We start from the raw sequence: 12,623 nt of genomic DNA on the forward strand, positions 1-12,623 counted from the left end.
TTCTATCACATCTGCCCTTAATGCAGTGCCTAAGATTAAGCAGATGGCTTTGCCTGTGGTTGTCCCTGGAGGAGTCTTGCCACTGCTTATTACCAAGGGATGTGGCGTCCCCAGGGAGCCAGTCTATGGGCAATACAAGGCTAGGCTGACACCAGAGCATGATTCCAGCAGTCAGATGAAAACTAAAGACTTGGCATTGCACAGAGATCTGTTAACACAAAGAGCATCCAGGAAAAACTTGCTGACATGAATGCAGATTTAGGAATTTTTTGCTAGCAGGATGGTGATTGCAAGTTTGAGGGCTCTATTGCTATAGATAATAGGGTGACAAAGTCCCTGTGATGCGTTATAAACCTGTCTTCATGCTGTAATAGTTCATCCACAAACTGAAACTATTTGTAAGGGAAAATAATGTTTCATATCATTCCTGGTGTTTTCTAAAAGTGTTCAGAGGAAATTATTGGCTTTCTGAGTGCCACTTCCCAGGGTATGGAAACAATAGGGGGCTATATTAAGAAGGGGAAAAAAAAAAAAAAAAGAAAGAAAAAGGAACATATTTTCAGGCAGGTTTCTGACCTGCCATAAAAAATGTCCTTCATCCCTCCTGAGTCTACTGATGTTCCTCATTAGGGACTGGGATTTATAGTAACACCAGAAAAGTCAGAGTTTTTCAGACAAAAGTTCATTGCTGTTTGCAAACAAAACACTCTACATTCAGATTGGCCTTCTCATTTATTTTTCTGCATTCTCTCCTCCTTGTTTCATGAGTATTTCTAGGTAAAGCCCTTTTCTGATCTTTGAATTTATTCCCAGATTTTTCTTTCAAGGAGTAGGCGGCATTTCAGTAGGCTGGGCTCAGTCATAACAAAGGAAAATAAAAATAACCAGCTGAAAAACTGAAGTTGCTGGAATGTGTAATACTCAGCATTAAAATGGCACAAAGTGCCTGCCTATTTATAGCTCTTGTTTTGAGAAAGAATGAAGCACACTTTGGGCACTAGATACAATGGATCACCCAGGAAAATGCATGGCCTTGCATTATGTGTGTGAAAGGGGTTTTTTTGTTTGTTGCAATACCAGTAATTTCCCAGGAAAATGGGGTTTATTCAGTGTTTCAGTTGTCTATTTTATACTAGCAAATGCCAGGTTTGGCATACCAGTTAGGTCACGGAATAAAAACTTGGATAACTGAATAAAGTTCCGTTTGCTATGATTCACATTTATCCATATATCTTTGCTGAGACATGCATACTTAGCATGATTACACAAGAAAAGTGTTTTCAGTATACTAACAGACCTGTAGTAACTCATTCATGAAATGATCAGACTTTGAGGACAAAAGACTCCCAATTTACCAGTATCTAATATTTTTTTAAAAAAAAAATGTGCTTCTTTGTCCTTATTTGAGTCATGCTGAGCTTGCTAGTTTCTGTCTTTCTTTTCAAATTTCATTTAGTGGTATTTTTTTCTAGTTCAGTAGAAGGGAATACAGATTGAAATGTCAGAGAGCAGAAAAACTGGAGAGATATAATTGAATTGGTGTTTGCAAGAAGTAAAAGAAAATTATGTTTCACATAACAAGCAGAAATATATGCAAAGAGACAGCACTACTAGGAGTCCAGAGATTTTTGATACTGTGTTTAGAAGTAAGCCAAGCTTTACTGTGCAACGTGCGGGCTGACAGACAAGAGTCCTCTGCACGCACAGGAGCACTGCAGTTTGGTAGTGCTTTGAAAACATATTTGATGGGCCAAGGTAGATTTGCTGATCCCTGTGGGGAACAGTACTCACGCTGTCTTTTGGTAAAGCTAGAAGCAAATCTAAGATTTCATAAATTTAGAAGGCAATCTGTTTTCATAGGCAAGATACATGTTTATGCCATATTTCCCTGAAGAAGATGGCAAGCAGGACCACAAACTGAATTTGAGGTCCTCCACGGGGTGTCATCATTGATCGTTGGGGGACTAAAGTTCAAAGGTGAATATGTGAATGTGCATTCCTCCACTTATAGGTAAGCTCATGACACCTTTCTACTTAATAACAGGAGCCTGCTTGGATCAGACAAGTATGGTAAAACCAAAAATAAGTAGAATCATCATAAGTTTTCTCTTTTATTTCCAAGCTGCATCTTATCTCCAGCGTCTCCTGAATTTTTCCTCCAGTTCCAAAGGTACTGGAGGATAAATACAAGTTTCCAAAAATAAAGTCCCCAAAAAAATCTCTGGAACTTCATTTCTCTGACTGAGACCCTCACCTGAGTTTTGTAATAACTGCACAAAATCACTATTATGAACTGGGTATAAACAGTTTTTTAACAAACAATATACTGCTGTTTTTTCTTGACTTCTTATACCACAATGTCCTCAAATAAAAGTATTTAAATTATGATAATTGGTATCTCTGTTCATTGTCTGCATCTTTTTGGGAGACCGAAATATGGATAACCTGTATTCTATCCAGTTTTGTGCCCATCCTATTTTACAGTAATTATAAAAATTCATTCTGAGAACAGAGGACCACAAGAAATGCTCTATAAGGTCAGTTCTGTGGTCCATCTAGCTCAGTCCTCTGCCTCCCACAGTGGTAATAGGAGATGCTGGTTAGCAAGAGCACATGAGCTGAGCCACCCTCCGCAGCCCCTTCTCCTTGTACTCCCCAGTACCCACAGTCCCTGGAGCCGGGGCCAAGAGAGCTCATTCTTGCCTATTCCCTTCAGTCCTTCAAGCATCTTCCTGTATGATAGTCACTTTGCAAAAACAGCTAGACACTGCCCATGCCTTTTTGAGACTGAAACCTATAATCAAGCATGACAACTAAGGTATGATCAAAAGTGAGGAAAATGTACACTAGAGAAATTAAGGAAAAAGTTTCTGATAAGAGTCTGAGGTGATTCAGGAAAGCACAGACATTGAAAAGAAAAAAATAATCTGAACCAAAGCCAAATACTAAACATGGTTCTTTGGATCCATTAAGGTAGATTAATGCTGCCGCTTTCCCATCTGTTCCCTGAAGTTCCAAACCAAAAAGAAGTCATCTGTAGTCTTGGCTTCCTCACTGTGTGAAACATTCATCTATAAAATTAATCTGGACAAAATGGGTCCGTTTTATCCCTGGTGGGACTTTGTTTTGTTCTAACAGGGTTGCATACCATGGATTGTAACCCACTGAGGCCACTGATAAATTACATGTGAAAAAAACCCAACAAAATCCAAATGAAATAAATAAGTAATAACTACATGATATTTCTTTCCTCTAATAGAAATGCCTTCAGGAGAACTGCAATTTTTTTTTTTTTTCTGTTCTTTTGAGAAGGCTAGCAATTTACACTAACAAAATCAGCACAATAACCCCAGGAATCCTTATTTTTCTATGAACAATGTACAGTGACAAAATTTAATACTAGATTTCCATGTCCTCAAACTCCAATATATTTTTCAACTATGAAACAAAGTTCCTGGTGCCAGTATCACAGAGGGAAAGGCTCATGCTTGACCTTGTTAAGCAAAAAATTGGAAATGTTCTTTGCCATCTTCCAAGCTAGTAATTCCCGGATGCATTATATTGTAAAATTCCCTTCTGTCACCCTCTGATTATCATTGCTCATTTAGCTCATCATGGTGATGCAACCACCCACTTGGAGCAGTGGCAAAATTTATTTCTAGTGCTTCTAAAACATATTTAAGTTCATGGTGTTCAATACTGTGCCATAAAAGTGGCCTAGAAACGTCTGTTGATGTGCTTAGCAGAGTTATGTTCATTTATGTGTTTCCACTTAGGACTAATTTGTATGATTTAATAATCGTTAGGTGGAATACCCGCTAGTCTTCCTAGACATCTCATCAAAACAAACACATACCTTCTGCAGAGAATAAATAGCTAACTAACCGCTTGCAGGGAAGAGGTGTCATTTCTGTGGCTCACACAGTATGTTCTCCGTATCTCCTGATGTGGTTGTCTCTGTGGCTGATTAAATATATTATCTTTTTCACCCATTCCTTTACAAAAGTACTTTCCAAACTGTTAATGTTAAATCAATGACTACATGCGTAGGGGAGCTATGTGTGTATATACAGATATCCAGCAAATATGTATACATGTATATATATATATATATACACACACACACATACAGCTGCTTAAGCTTTTGACTAACCCCTGGAAAACAGTGTTTTAAAAAAGATAATGTTATAAATCTCTGTGTGGTTGGCTTTTTATATAAGAAAGTATCTTCCTATACTTATTTTTATTACAACCTTAATTGTCTGACGTGGAATATATAAGTATTCATAAATATATATTTAATTTTAATATGAGGGCTCGAGCTGCTTCACAGGCATCAGGATAGTGACACATATATTGAAAATGCTCATTGCTGTCTATACCTTACCATTTTTCCCCTTCCATGCTGAAGAGACCAATTTCCATTTTCAGCTTGTGCTTACAGAAATGGTTCAGAGAAGCAACCAGCCTCTCCCAATGCTACTTTTCCTAACTTAACCACATTACCGCTCCTTCATGTAATTTTAACTTACTGCCTCAGAACAAAAAAAAAACCCAGACCACAGCTTTCAGCTGTGGATGTCAGCTGTCCCAGCTGAAGTGGTTAGATCAACAAGTCATGAAGGAGTATGAACCTAAGGGATGAATGAAAGGATATGAGCTTTTTCTTAAAGTAAACCTCCAGAAAGCCCTATTGTGGCAGACAGATTAAGGAAGTTTCCTTTTCTGTACATAATTAACATGGGAATAATATATGGGTAGTCTAATCTGAACTAAGGAAAACCAATTTTTGACCTCCTAGAAAATAAAAGACAGTCACTGCTAAGCATGGAGCTACACAAAGTTGCCTAAAGAATTTTTGTCTATGTTTGTACCTTTTTTAAGACGGAAGAATCTATAGCAAATCACTCGATAAAAAAATGACCATGTTAAAGTTCACCAAAATATAATGTATATTTAAACAGATCCTGGAACTGAAATATGTGTGGTTATATTTAACAAAGATGTATGCTAATTAAGTAGTCTAATTAAAAACCTCTGAAAAACCACCAATTGCCATGATACTTCTATTTTCTTTGCCTAAATAGCCTTGTTACCTAACCTGTTTGTAAAGGACAAGCAACAGTTTTCAATCTCAGTTTGAAATGATGAAGAAAGCAGAACAGAACTTTTCCTCTAAGTTTGTTTATTTTTTTGCCTTAGGCATTTTTCAGTGATCTAAAAGCAGTGGGTGTTCTTTGATGCTACCAATGAATCTCGTCCATTTGTTCACATTCCCAGCTGCCCACGCTGAGGCACCCAAACACCTCACCTTTATAGTGGAAAAAAAAGACCATAATACTTCCAGCATCCCAGGAATAGAAAGCACAAAAGCTAAATCAATCATTACAAACTATCCTTCATGATGCATAAAATTATTTTAAAGGAAAAAGATCTCAAGCCACAGTGAAAATTTTCCTGATGCAAGAGTCAGCCCCTTCTCAGACACTTTTTTCATGGGAGGTATTCATACTGTGCAGTAGGGCACTCACATGCCACTCTCCTTGACTTTCATGTGACATTGTGACACTCCTTTATTTTCAGAGTGTCCAGGTGCTTTTTGCTCACACTAACTCATTGGTGTGGTGAGTCTTTCTGCCCCCCACTCCTCAAGCATCTTTCCATCCAAATGTCAAATTAGAGACAAGTAAGAGATGCCGTTTCCCCTCCCCCCAGGCATGGAGAAATACAGTGACTCTGGTTTTGGTTTCTTTCACACAGATAGATACAAAATGTATTGCAAAAGGGATGAAGAAATTTAGACACAGTGCTAGGATGATATTTCTCTGTGTATTGCTCCACTCTATTTCGTTTGATTTAATCAGTGAAAAATGCTGTGTTTACAGTTTCCTTTTAAAACTTAATCTAACCCAAGTTCACATTAAACTGGTCCAAAATTAACTTCAAAGTTTTGTGAATTCTGTCCAACTGGCTAATTTAAGCTGCAAGCGAGCAATGAAATTCAATACCCAGAGATTTTTCTGTGATTTGTAGTTCAAAGGGGAGTTTTGCACTTCCCAAGGCTCGGTGGGTCTACTCTTATGATATAATCATGTATGGCCCTGCCATCTTGGGACAAGGACCCTGAGCTGACAAAACCCATTCCTCTCAGTGACAGCCCCCCTTGGACCTAACCAGAAAAGGTTTAAAATCTATGGAAAAATATTAATCGTTCCTTTCCAAGCAATAGACATCAAATTTGCTACACAAAGATGGCCCATCATGTTGTTGCCACAATGATTACTAATATTATGTAAATACATAAATATTATTAACAACAATGACAATTTCTTTTTCATCTTGGTAAGCTTTAACTACTGACTATGTGTTTATACTTCGTGTATATGACTGTCACAGATATTCTTCAAAAGAAGAGCTGAAGGTTTGCTTGTACAACTATGTAGCCACTAACTTACACTTCTGAAGCAATTGGCTAATAAAGGTTTTTCACTCCTAGTTTTCAAAGTCTGGGCCCACTGATCCATATATAAATAACTCTTTTGCCAAATTTCTGAAAATGCAAAGCACTCCTCTTGGCACGAGCCTAATGTAAAATTTGAAAGCACAAGTTCCTTGCCTATCAAACCTGGAGAGGCTGCTCACATGTTAACTGGCTGCAGACTCCTTACAGATGCTTCTCTAGCTGTACCTTCACTTTGCTTATTGCCACAAAAGCATCCTCAGAATATTATTGCTCACCAAAACGGCATTTCCAGAGTACTTGAAAAGTCTATGGAACTATCAACCACCTGAAAAAACAGAACTGTCATAGTCCTGAGTACTCCACAACCTAGTATTGAAGGGCATCCTGTAGAAACACAAACATGTTGGATTAAAATAATTCCCTATTTACTTCCTTAGAAACCAAGAGAATAAATTCTCCTTTATCTAACAGAATTGCACAGATAGAACTGAAGGAAGAATCTGGCCCATGTTGCCTTGTGCACTTTTCTTATGGCTGTATCACTAGTCCAGTTAAAACTTTGTTTAATGATTGGTGTGTATGTCTAGTTGATTTAACATCATCTTTTGCTTTCCAGTAATATGCAGATGTCTAACCCCAAGAGCCATTATGCATACAAACATTTTTAGCTCTCAGTTTGACATATGTATTTTGGCTGATTAATTTTCAAAATATCTATTTTAACTTGTGCCAAATAGTCTGCCATTTCCATGCAAGCCTCCAGTTTGTGCACCAGCACTTTATAAATCTCCAAATAAAATCTTCCATGTTTATTTTTCTAAGAGAGAAAATCCCATTTAATAAGTGTGGGCCTCCTTTCTGTATAAGCATTCTACTATTGAGAGGGTAACTGTATTCTTTTCTAAGTCACATTGGTGTTTGGGGTGGTTTTTTTATTATGGGAATAGAGGAAATAAAAATAATACTGAAAATATATGGTATTTCTACTGTGGGTTTTATCTACACATAGCTTAAAGCACATAACCATCATTTTATTGTCTGATGGTACTGGAGAAAGCCTAATGTTTTGATGCTAGGAATGGGAGAAAAAATACTTGTCTGGAGTTGCAGCCAATATTTTGTCCACACCATGTTCTCCTAAAGGGTATGTATTCCCTTTCTGATAGTGTTTGGTGCCTTCCACTATGTGGATTTCTTCAGATGTTTGGTTTCTTGAAGTAAATTGTGAAGAATGCCCTTACAAGGTGTCAGCAGTTATGTTATAATATATATTTATCTTTTTTTTTTACTCTGTTTCATATATGTGTTTTGACCAATTAATTTTCAAAATATCTATTTGCATTTGTGCCAAATATAAATCTATATTTATAATTTACTCCCCCTCATCAGAGAAGTGGGATAGCCACCTTCTGGTCCAGAAAGGGGAATATAAAGCCAGGGTAGGAAGGGGGAAAAAATCACTTTGGCAGCAGTATCCTCGGTCATCCAACAGCCAGGCGTCAATCTGGCATTCAGTCAGTGCTCCGCAGAGTTGGGATATGAGATCCATGATAGCATCTGTTCTAATATTTCAGACCCTACCCCTCTCCCGTATACCCCAGTAATCACAGAGCATAGAGAGGCCTTTGCTAGTTGTTGCATTCACCCTGGTCCTCACTGGAGGCACCGTGGGATATAGTCCTGATGCTGTGGGCAGTAAGCAATGTTTCCAGAGTTAGCTTAGAGCCTTCTCCTTCGTTTCTAACATGTGTCCATGGCTGCATGGTAGCTCCCAGAGGGCCTTCATGCTGCTGTGGAAACAACCATGATTTTATGCTGGGCAACCTGTCTTTAAAATATTTAAACCAGGATATGTTAGCAGCATAGCAAGAGCAAGCCTAGAGGCTGTGCATGCTCAAATATTTATGCTTCCTGGGTGAGTCTGGCAAGAAGTGCTGCCAACCGTACTGTTATCAGTGTCCTGTGTTGGCTAATTTAAAATTAACTTGGGCACTGCCTAAATGAGCTGCAGTAACAGATTTGACTGAAACAGTCATGTGCCTCCAGGCAGCATACTGAGCTCAGGGGGAAGATGGAGATGAGATTAATAATTTTTGTGCCCTTCAAAAGCTGGGATACTTTACTGACTGGAGAGATGGACAGTGCAATTTACACAGCCCTATAACAGTGCTAGGGAGAGCAACTTCGCTCAAGGGGGATGCGAAAGAGGAGCCTGGCAGGCTTTTTGCACAGGACCCTGTGCCAGGGACGCCCCCAGCAGCTGTGACAAAGGTGCACAGAGGCTGGTGTTTCACCCACGTACTCACAAGGTGCTCAGAGTTGTGGCTTATAGAGTAAAATTATGGAGATCCTGTGATTTCATAGACAGGACAATAGTTTTCAGGAATAGACGTTTACCAGATACATTTATTTTCAAAAACCCCTCAAACGCTGAAGAAGCAGAAGAGGAAAATAATGGGAAGTGTGTTTTCTCATTTTGTCTCCAGAGTTTTCGCTGGGTGATACTCTAGAACTGGACCCCGATATTTTTGCTTGCTGGTTTCCTTTTGAGTGAAAAACATGTAATTAGCATACAAAGATCAAGTGCAAGTGTGAAAAATTATCAAGCATCTCGGGGTGTATTTATTTATGGGATTGCTCCAGGTGAACTCACACTGTTGTAAAAATAATTCACTTACTTCCCAGTGCCCCTTTAATTACATACATGGCTATATCAACCAAAATGAAAGCTTAACATGTTTTCAGGAGAAAGCAACTGCAGTTCCCTGCCACTGAAATGATCTGGCATGTAGGAAATCAAGGTTCTTGCTGCTTGATAATTTAAGCAGAGCAGAGCTCTCTTGGTTTCTGAAATTCTCATGTAAACACCTTAATGTCACTCCCTGCTCTGCCAAACCACGTTCTGTGTTTGAATAGCGTTCTCTGCTTGACCGGCAAATGATTTCACTTAGTCGAGCCTGTTTTAGGAGCCCAAGGAGTATTAAGAAATTCACTCTTCAAAGGAAACAAAAAGCAAGCAAGCAAGAAGTTTTGCCAGTGGTCGCTCAGTGCCATGCAGGATTATTTCAGGTTTCTAGTTTCCTAGGAATGTAGTAACTTCCCTGTGGGTTGTTTTGTGGGCGGTATTTTTGAATATATGCTAATTCGGCTTTCCTAACAGGGAGAGGAGCCGTGTCTCAGTTACACAGCTCTCCTGACAGCAAATAGTGGCGAGATGCTGCTGCGGAGCCAGGCCATGCGCTCGTGCTCGTGACAGGACCTCTCACCCTCCCGTCAGGGTCCGTCAGCACCCCCTGGTCTCCTTTGTCACCCGCAGTAGGGCCGACATGTGCCTATGACCATGGAGATGAAGGACTCGGGCAGCGTGGTACTGACAGCCTACCATCCCCACAGCCCAGCCAGGATCCCGGGCATGGAGCAGAGCTTTGTGCAGGACATCCCTCCCAGCCATTCGCCCACCAGCAGGTAAAGCCTGAGGGATGGGGACGAGTGCCATGCCCTGATGTTTTGCCGGTGTCGGTCGTGGGTTTTGCTGACTGTAAGCCCGAGAGCGTTTCTCGAGCACTCGGCCACTTCACGAGCACTTTACTCTCACACATTTCTTGCCTCCAGTAGGCAAGCACTTCAGCCTGGTGCTGCTGGTCAGGATGGGGAGGGGGAGATGCGAGTGCTTATTTTAGATCTAGTCCAGTTTCCCGCCCAAGATACTCAACAAGGCAATCCTCAGGGGAAAAAAAAAAAAAAAAAGCACGTGAACCAGGCTTCTGCTCAGGTCATTTGGGACTGTATTACCAAAAGTGAGATGTCTGGAGTGACTGAGTCTGTTGCTCAGAAAGCTGATTCTGGCTTTGGTTTAGAGGATTATTTAATTCCTTCCCCATTCACCCACCAGGTCAGGACCAGTCCTTGCCTTTTTGTGAATTTGCAGTTGCTGCTTTGCACGCCCACATACACACAATGGGAGATCACATCGTTAAAGACTTAGTCTAAATAAGAAAATTCCTTTGTGTTGCAGGAAACTAAGTATTGTCTTAATTAATGCAGTCATGTGTATGTTTACTTCCCTGCCCTGTAAGAATGCATGTATTTGCAGAGTTCAAAAATAGCAGTTTGAGCAATTTTATTGTTTTAGAAAATCTGACCTTTCTCCTAAACATACAAGTCTGGGCTTTGCAATTTTCTCCAAAAGAAGTGGTTTGAAAGTTCATACTGTAAAAAGTTGAAGAAATTAGGAAATGTTACTCTGTGGCTTGACTGAAAAAAATGAGAACTAAAGTTTGAGGAAACAGTAGATGTCATTATCCCCAGGAATTAAGTCTGTGTCTTCTCTTAATAAAAAGAATGATATTTACATCATATTGTTTATTTATAGCCCAATAGCTATTTTGTTTTCAATGTCATTATTTAGGTTAGCTGCATCTTCCTGTTCTTTGTGTATTTCCCTGGCTGTCTCATAAAGATAATTCCTTTGTTCTGTTAAACTGTTGTTTGAAAGCAGTACCAAAATACACAATTTCAAGTTAAGAAAAGAAACACAGTCTGAGCTTCTAAGACACAATAAGAATGGCATTTGTTACTCCAAACTGAGCAGTGGTTTGGCATTGCGTTACTGGGGAGCATATAATTTCTTCCCCAAGGAATAATGCTAAACTCAATCTCCCTTTAAGTCTGTGAGCAACGGAAATGTGGTGTTTTGCTGTTTTTCTTGTAGGTGTGCTAATTGTTTTAAAACGCTCTTGAAACTTAAGCTCAGGGTGTAGGGGGGTTAAACCACATACATATCACCTAAGAAAAACAAAAGTGAAAACTGCAGTTCCTGAAAGAAAAAAAGAAAAGAGGATCCTGGAGTTTTGATGAGGAACGTATTTTGAAAGTTCCTGCCATGAGGCAAAGCCGTGTGTCTCTCTGTATGTCTATGTGTCCACAAGATTTTGGGGCTGTCTCCCCTTTCTTGTCTTCAGCTTCCTGCAGCTGTCTAATAGCAACAGCCAAATTCTGCCATATGGGCAGTCAGTGACCATCTGAGTTTCCAAAGCCTGTTAGAGAGAGGGATTTTATTAACCCAGCGTGCAGTCCTCTGGAATGCAGAATCAAGGCAAATGCACTGAGTGTTTTAGCAAATGGTAAAATAGGCTCTGGCTTAATCCCTATTTCATCTTCTAAGAACTCTTTCCTGGACTGCATTTTCTGTATAGTTTCCTCTGCCGCCATGCTAATGCAAGAAGCTTTACTATAGACTCTGTCTGGTGTTCCCCGATCGCAGCCACCCACACTATGGCACACTAACTCCTTGACTCTCCATGAGAATGATTCAAAAAAGCCTGCAAAGAACAGAGGTGTTGCCTATGATAACAAAAGTGGTTGGGACTCAGAGCCTGACTTTCCTCTGAATTTAGTTGGGTTTAGTTAGATGTAGCTCTAATGAAGCCCATACTTCATTACAGATTCAGTCTTGGATATTAGCCTGCGATTTGATAAACTGCTAACCCATTCACTCTCAGCTCAGGAATCAAGATCCTTCTTTTTCCTTCATCTCCCCAAAACATTTCTGTTGCTTTAGAGTGATGCTCCCTTTATATCAGAACAGCTCCACTCACCAGAGCCAGTCTTGGATGTGTCTCCCAGCTGTTTTCTCTTGCAAACACTTTCACTTTGGGAACCTTCTAGGCAGACATTTCTCACAAAAATGGGAAGCTAATGCAGCCTCATTTGGCATTTAACTGTTCTGCTTCCCAGTATTTAAAAATACGTTGATAAAAAAGAAGGAAAGATTTAAGTAGCCACCATGAACCTCTAAAGAAGTGAGTAATCTTAAACACTTTTGCCAATCCAAGTACACAGATGAGAAACTCATGGACACCAAAGTTTACACTAATAAAGTGACTTAGATGCATCAGGCCACTTGGATACACATCCGTCTACAGCCCTTGAAGGGCTAATCAGGCAGGCATCCTGTGCACACCTCTAAAACACACTGGCAGCATTAGCATCAGCATGAAGCATAGCAGCCACAAGTACTTCCATTTATAAGCCCAGTAGGAGGAAAGTGTATATATCCCATTGTATGTTAGGGGATACTAGCTGGTGGGCTGTAAAGGGGACAGGGGAAGATGTGCTTTAGCTGCTTCAGATGAAAGATGTATCAGTGTGCAACGAAGGA

At 39.8% G+C, this 12,623-nt stretch overlaps 1 protein-coding gene across 1 annotated transcript in view; it reads left to right on the forward strand.

Moving 5' to 3' along the window:
• Positions 1–1,420: 1,420 nt before the first annotated feature.
• Positions 1,421–12,623, forward strand: part of ARHGAP28 (Rho GTPase activating protein 28) — an 88,728-nt gene continuing 77,525 nt past the window's right edge. The window contains exon 1 of the mRNA XM_080378985.1: positions 1,421–9,928. Within this exon, the coding sequence (XP_080235111.1) occupies positions 9,798–9,928 (131 nt within the window). The 5' untranslated portion in view covers positions 1,421–9,797. The remainder of the gene's footprint in view (positions 9,929–12,623) is intronic.

The sequence above is a fragment of the Falco punctatus genome (genome assembly GCF_963210335.1).
Source record: "Falco punctatus genome assembly, chromosome: 3".
In the NCBI taxonomy this organism is placed as follows: Eukaryota; Metazoa; Chordata; class Aves; order Falconiformes; family Falconidae; genus Falco; species Falco punctatus.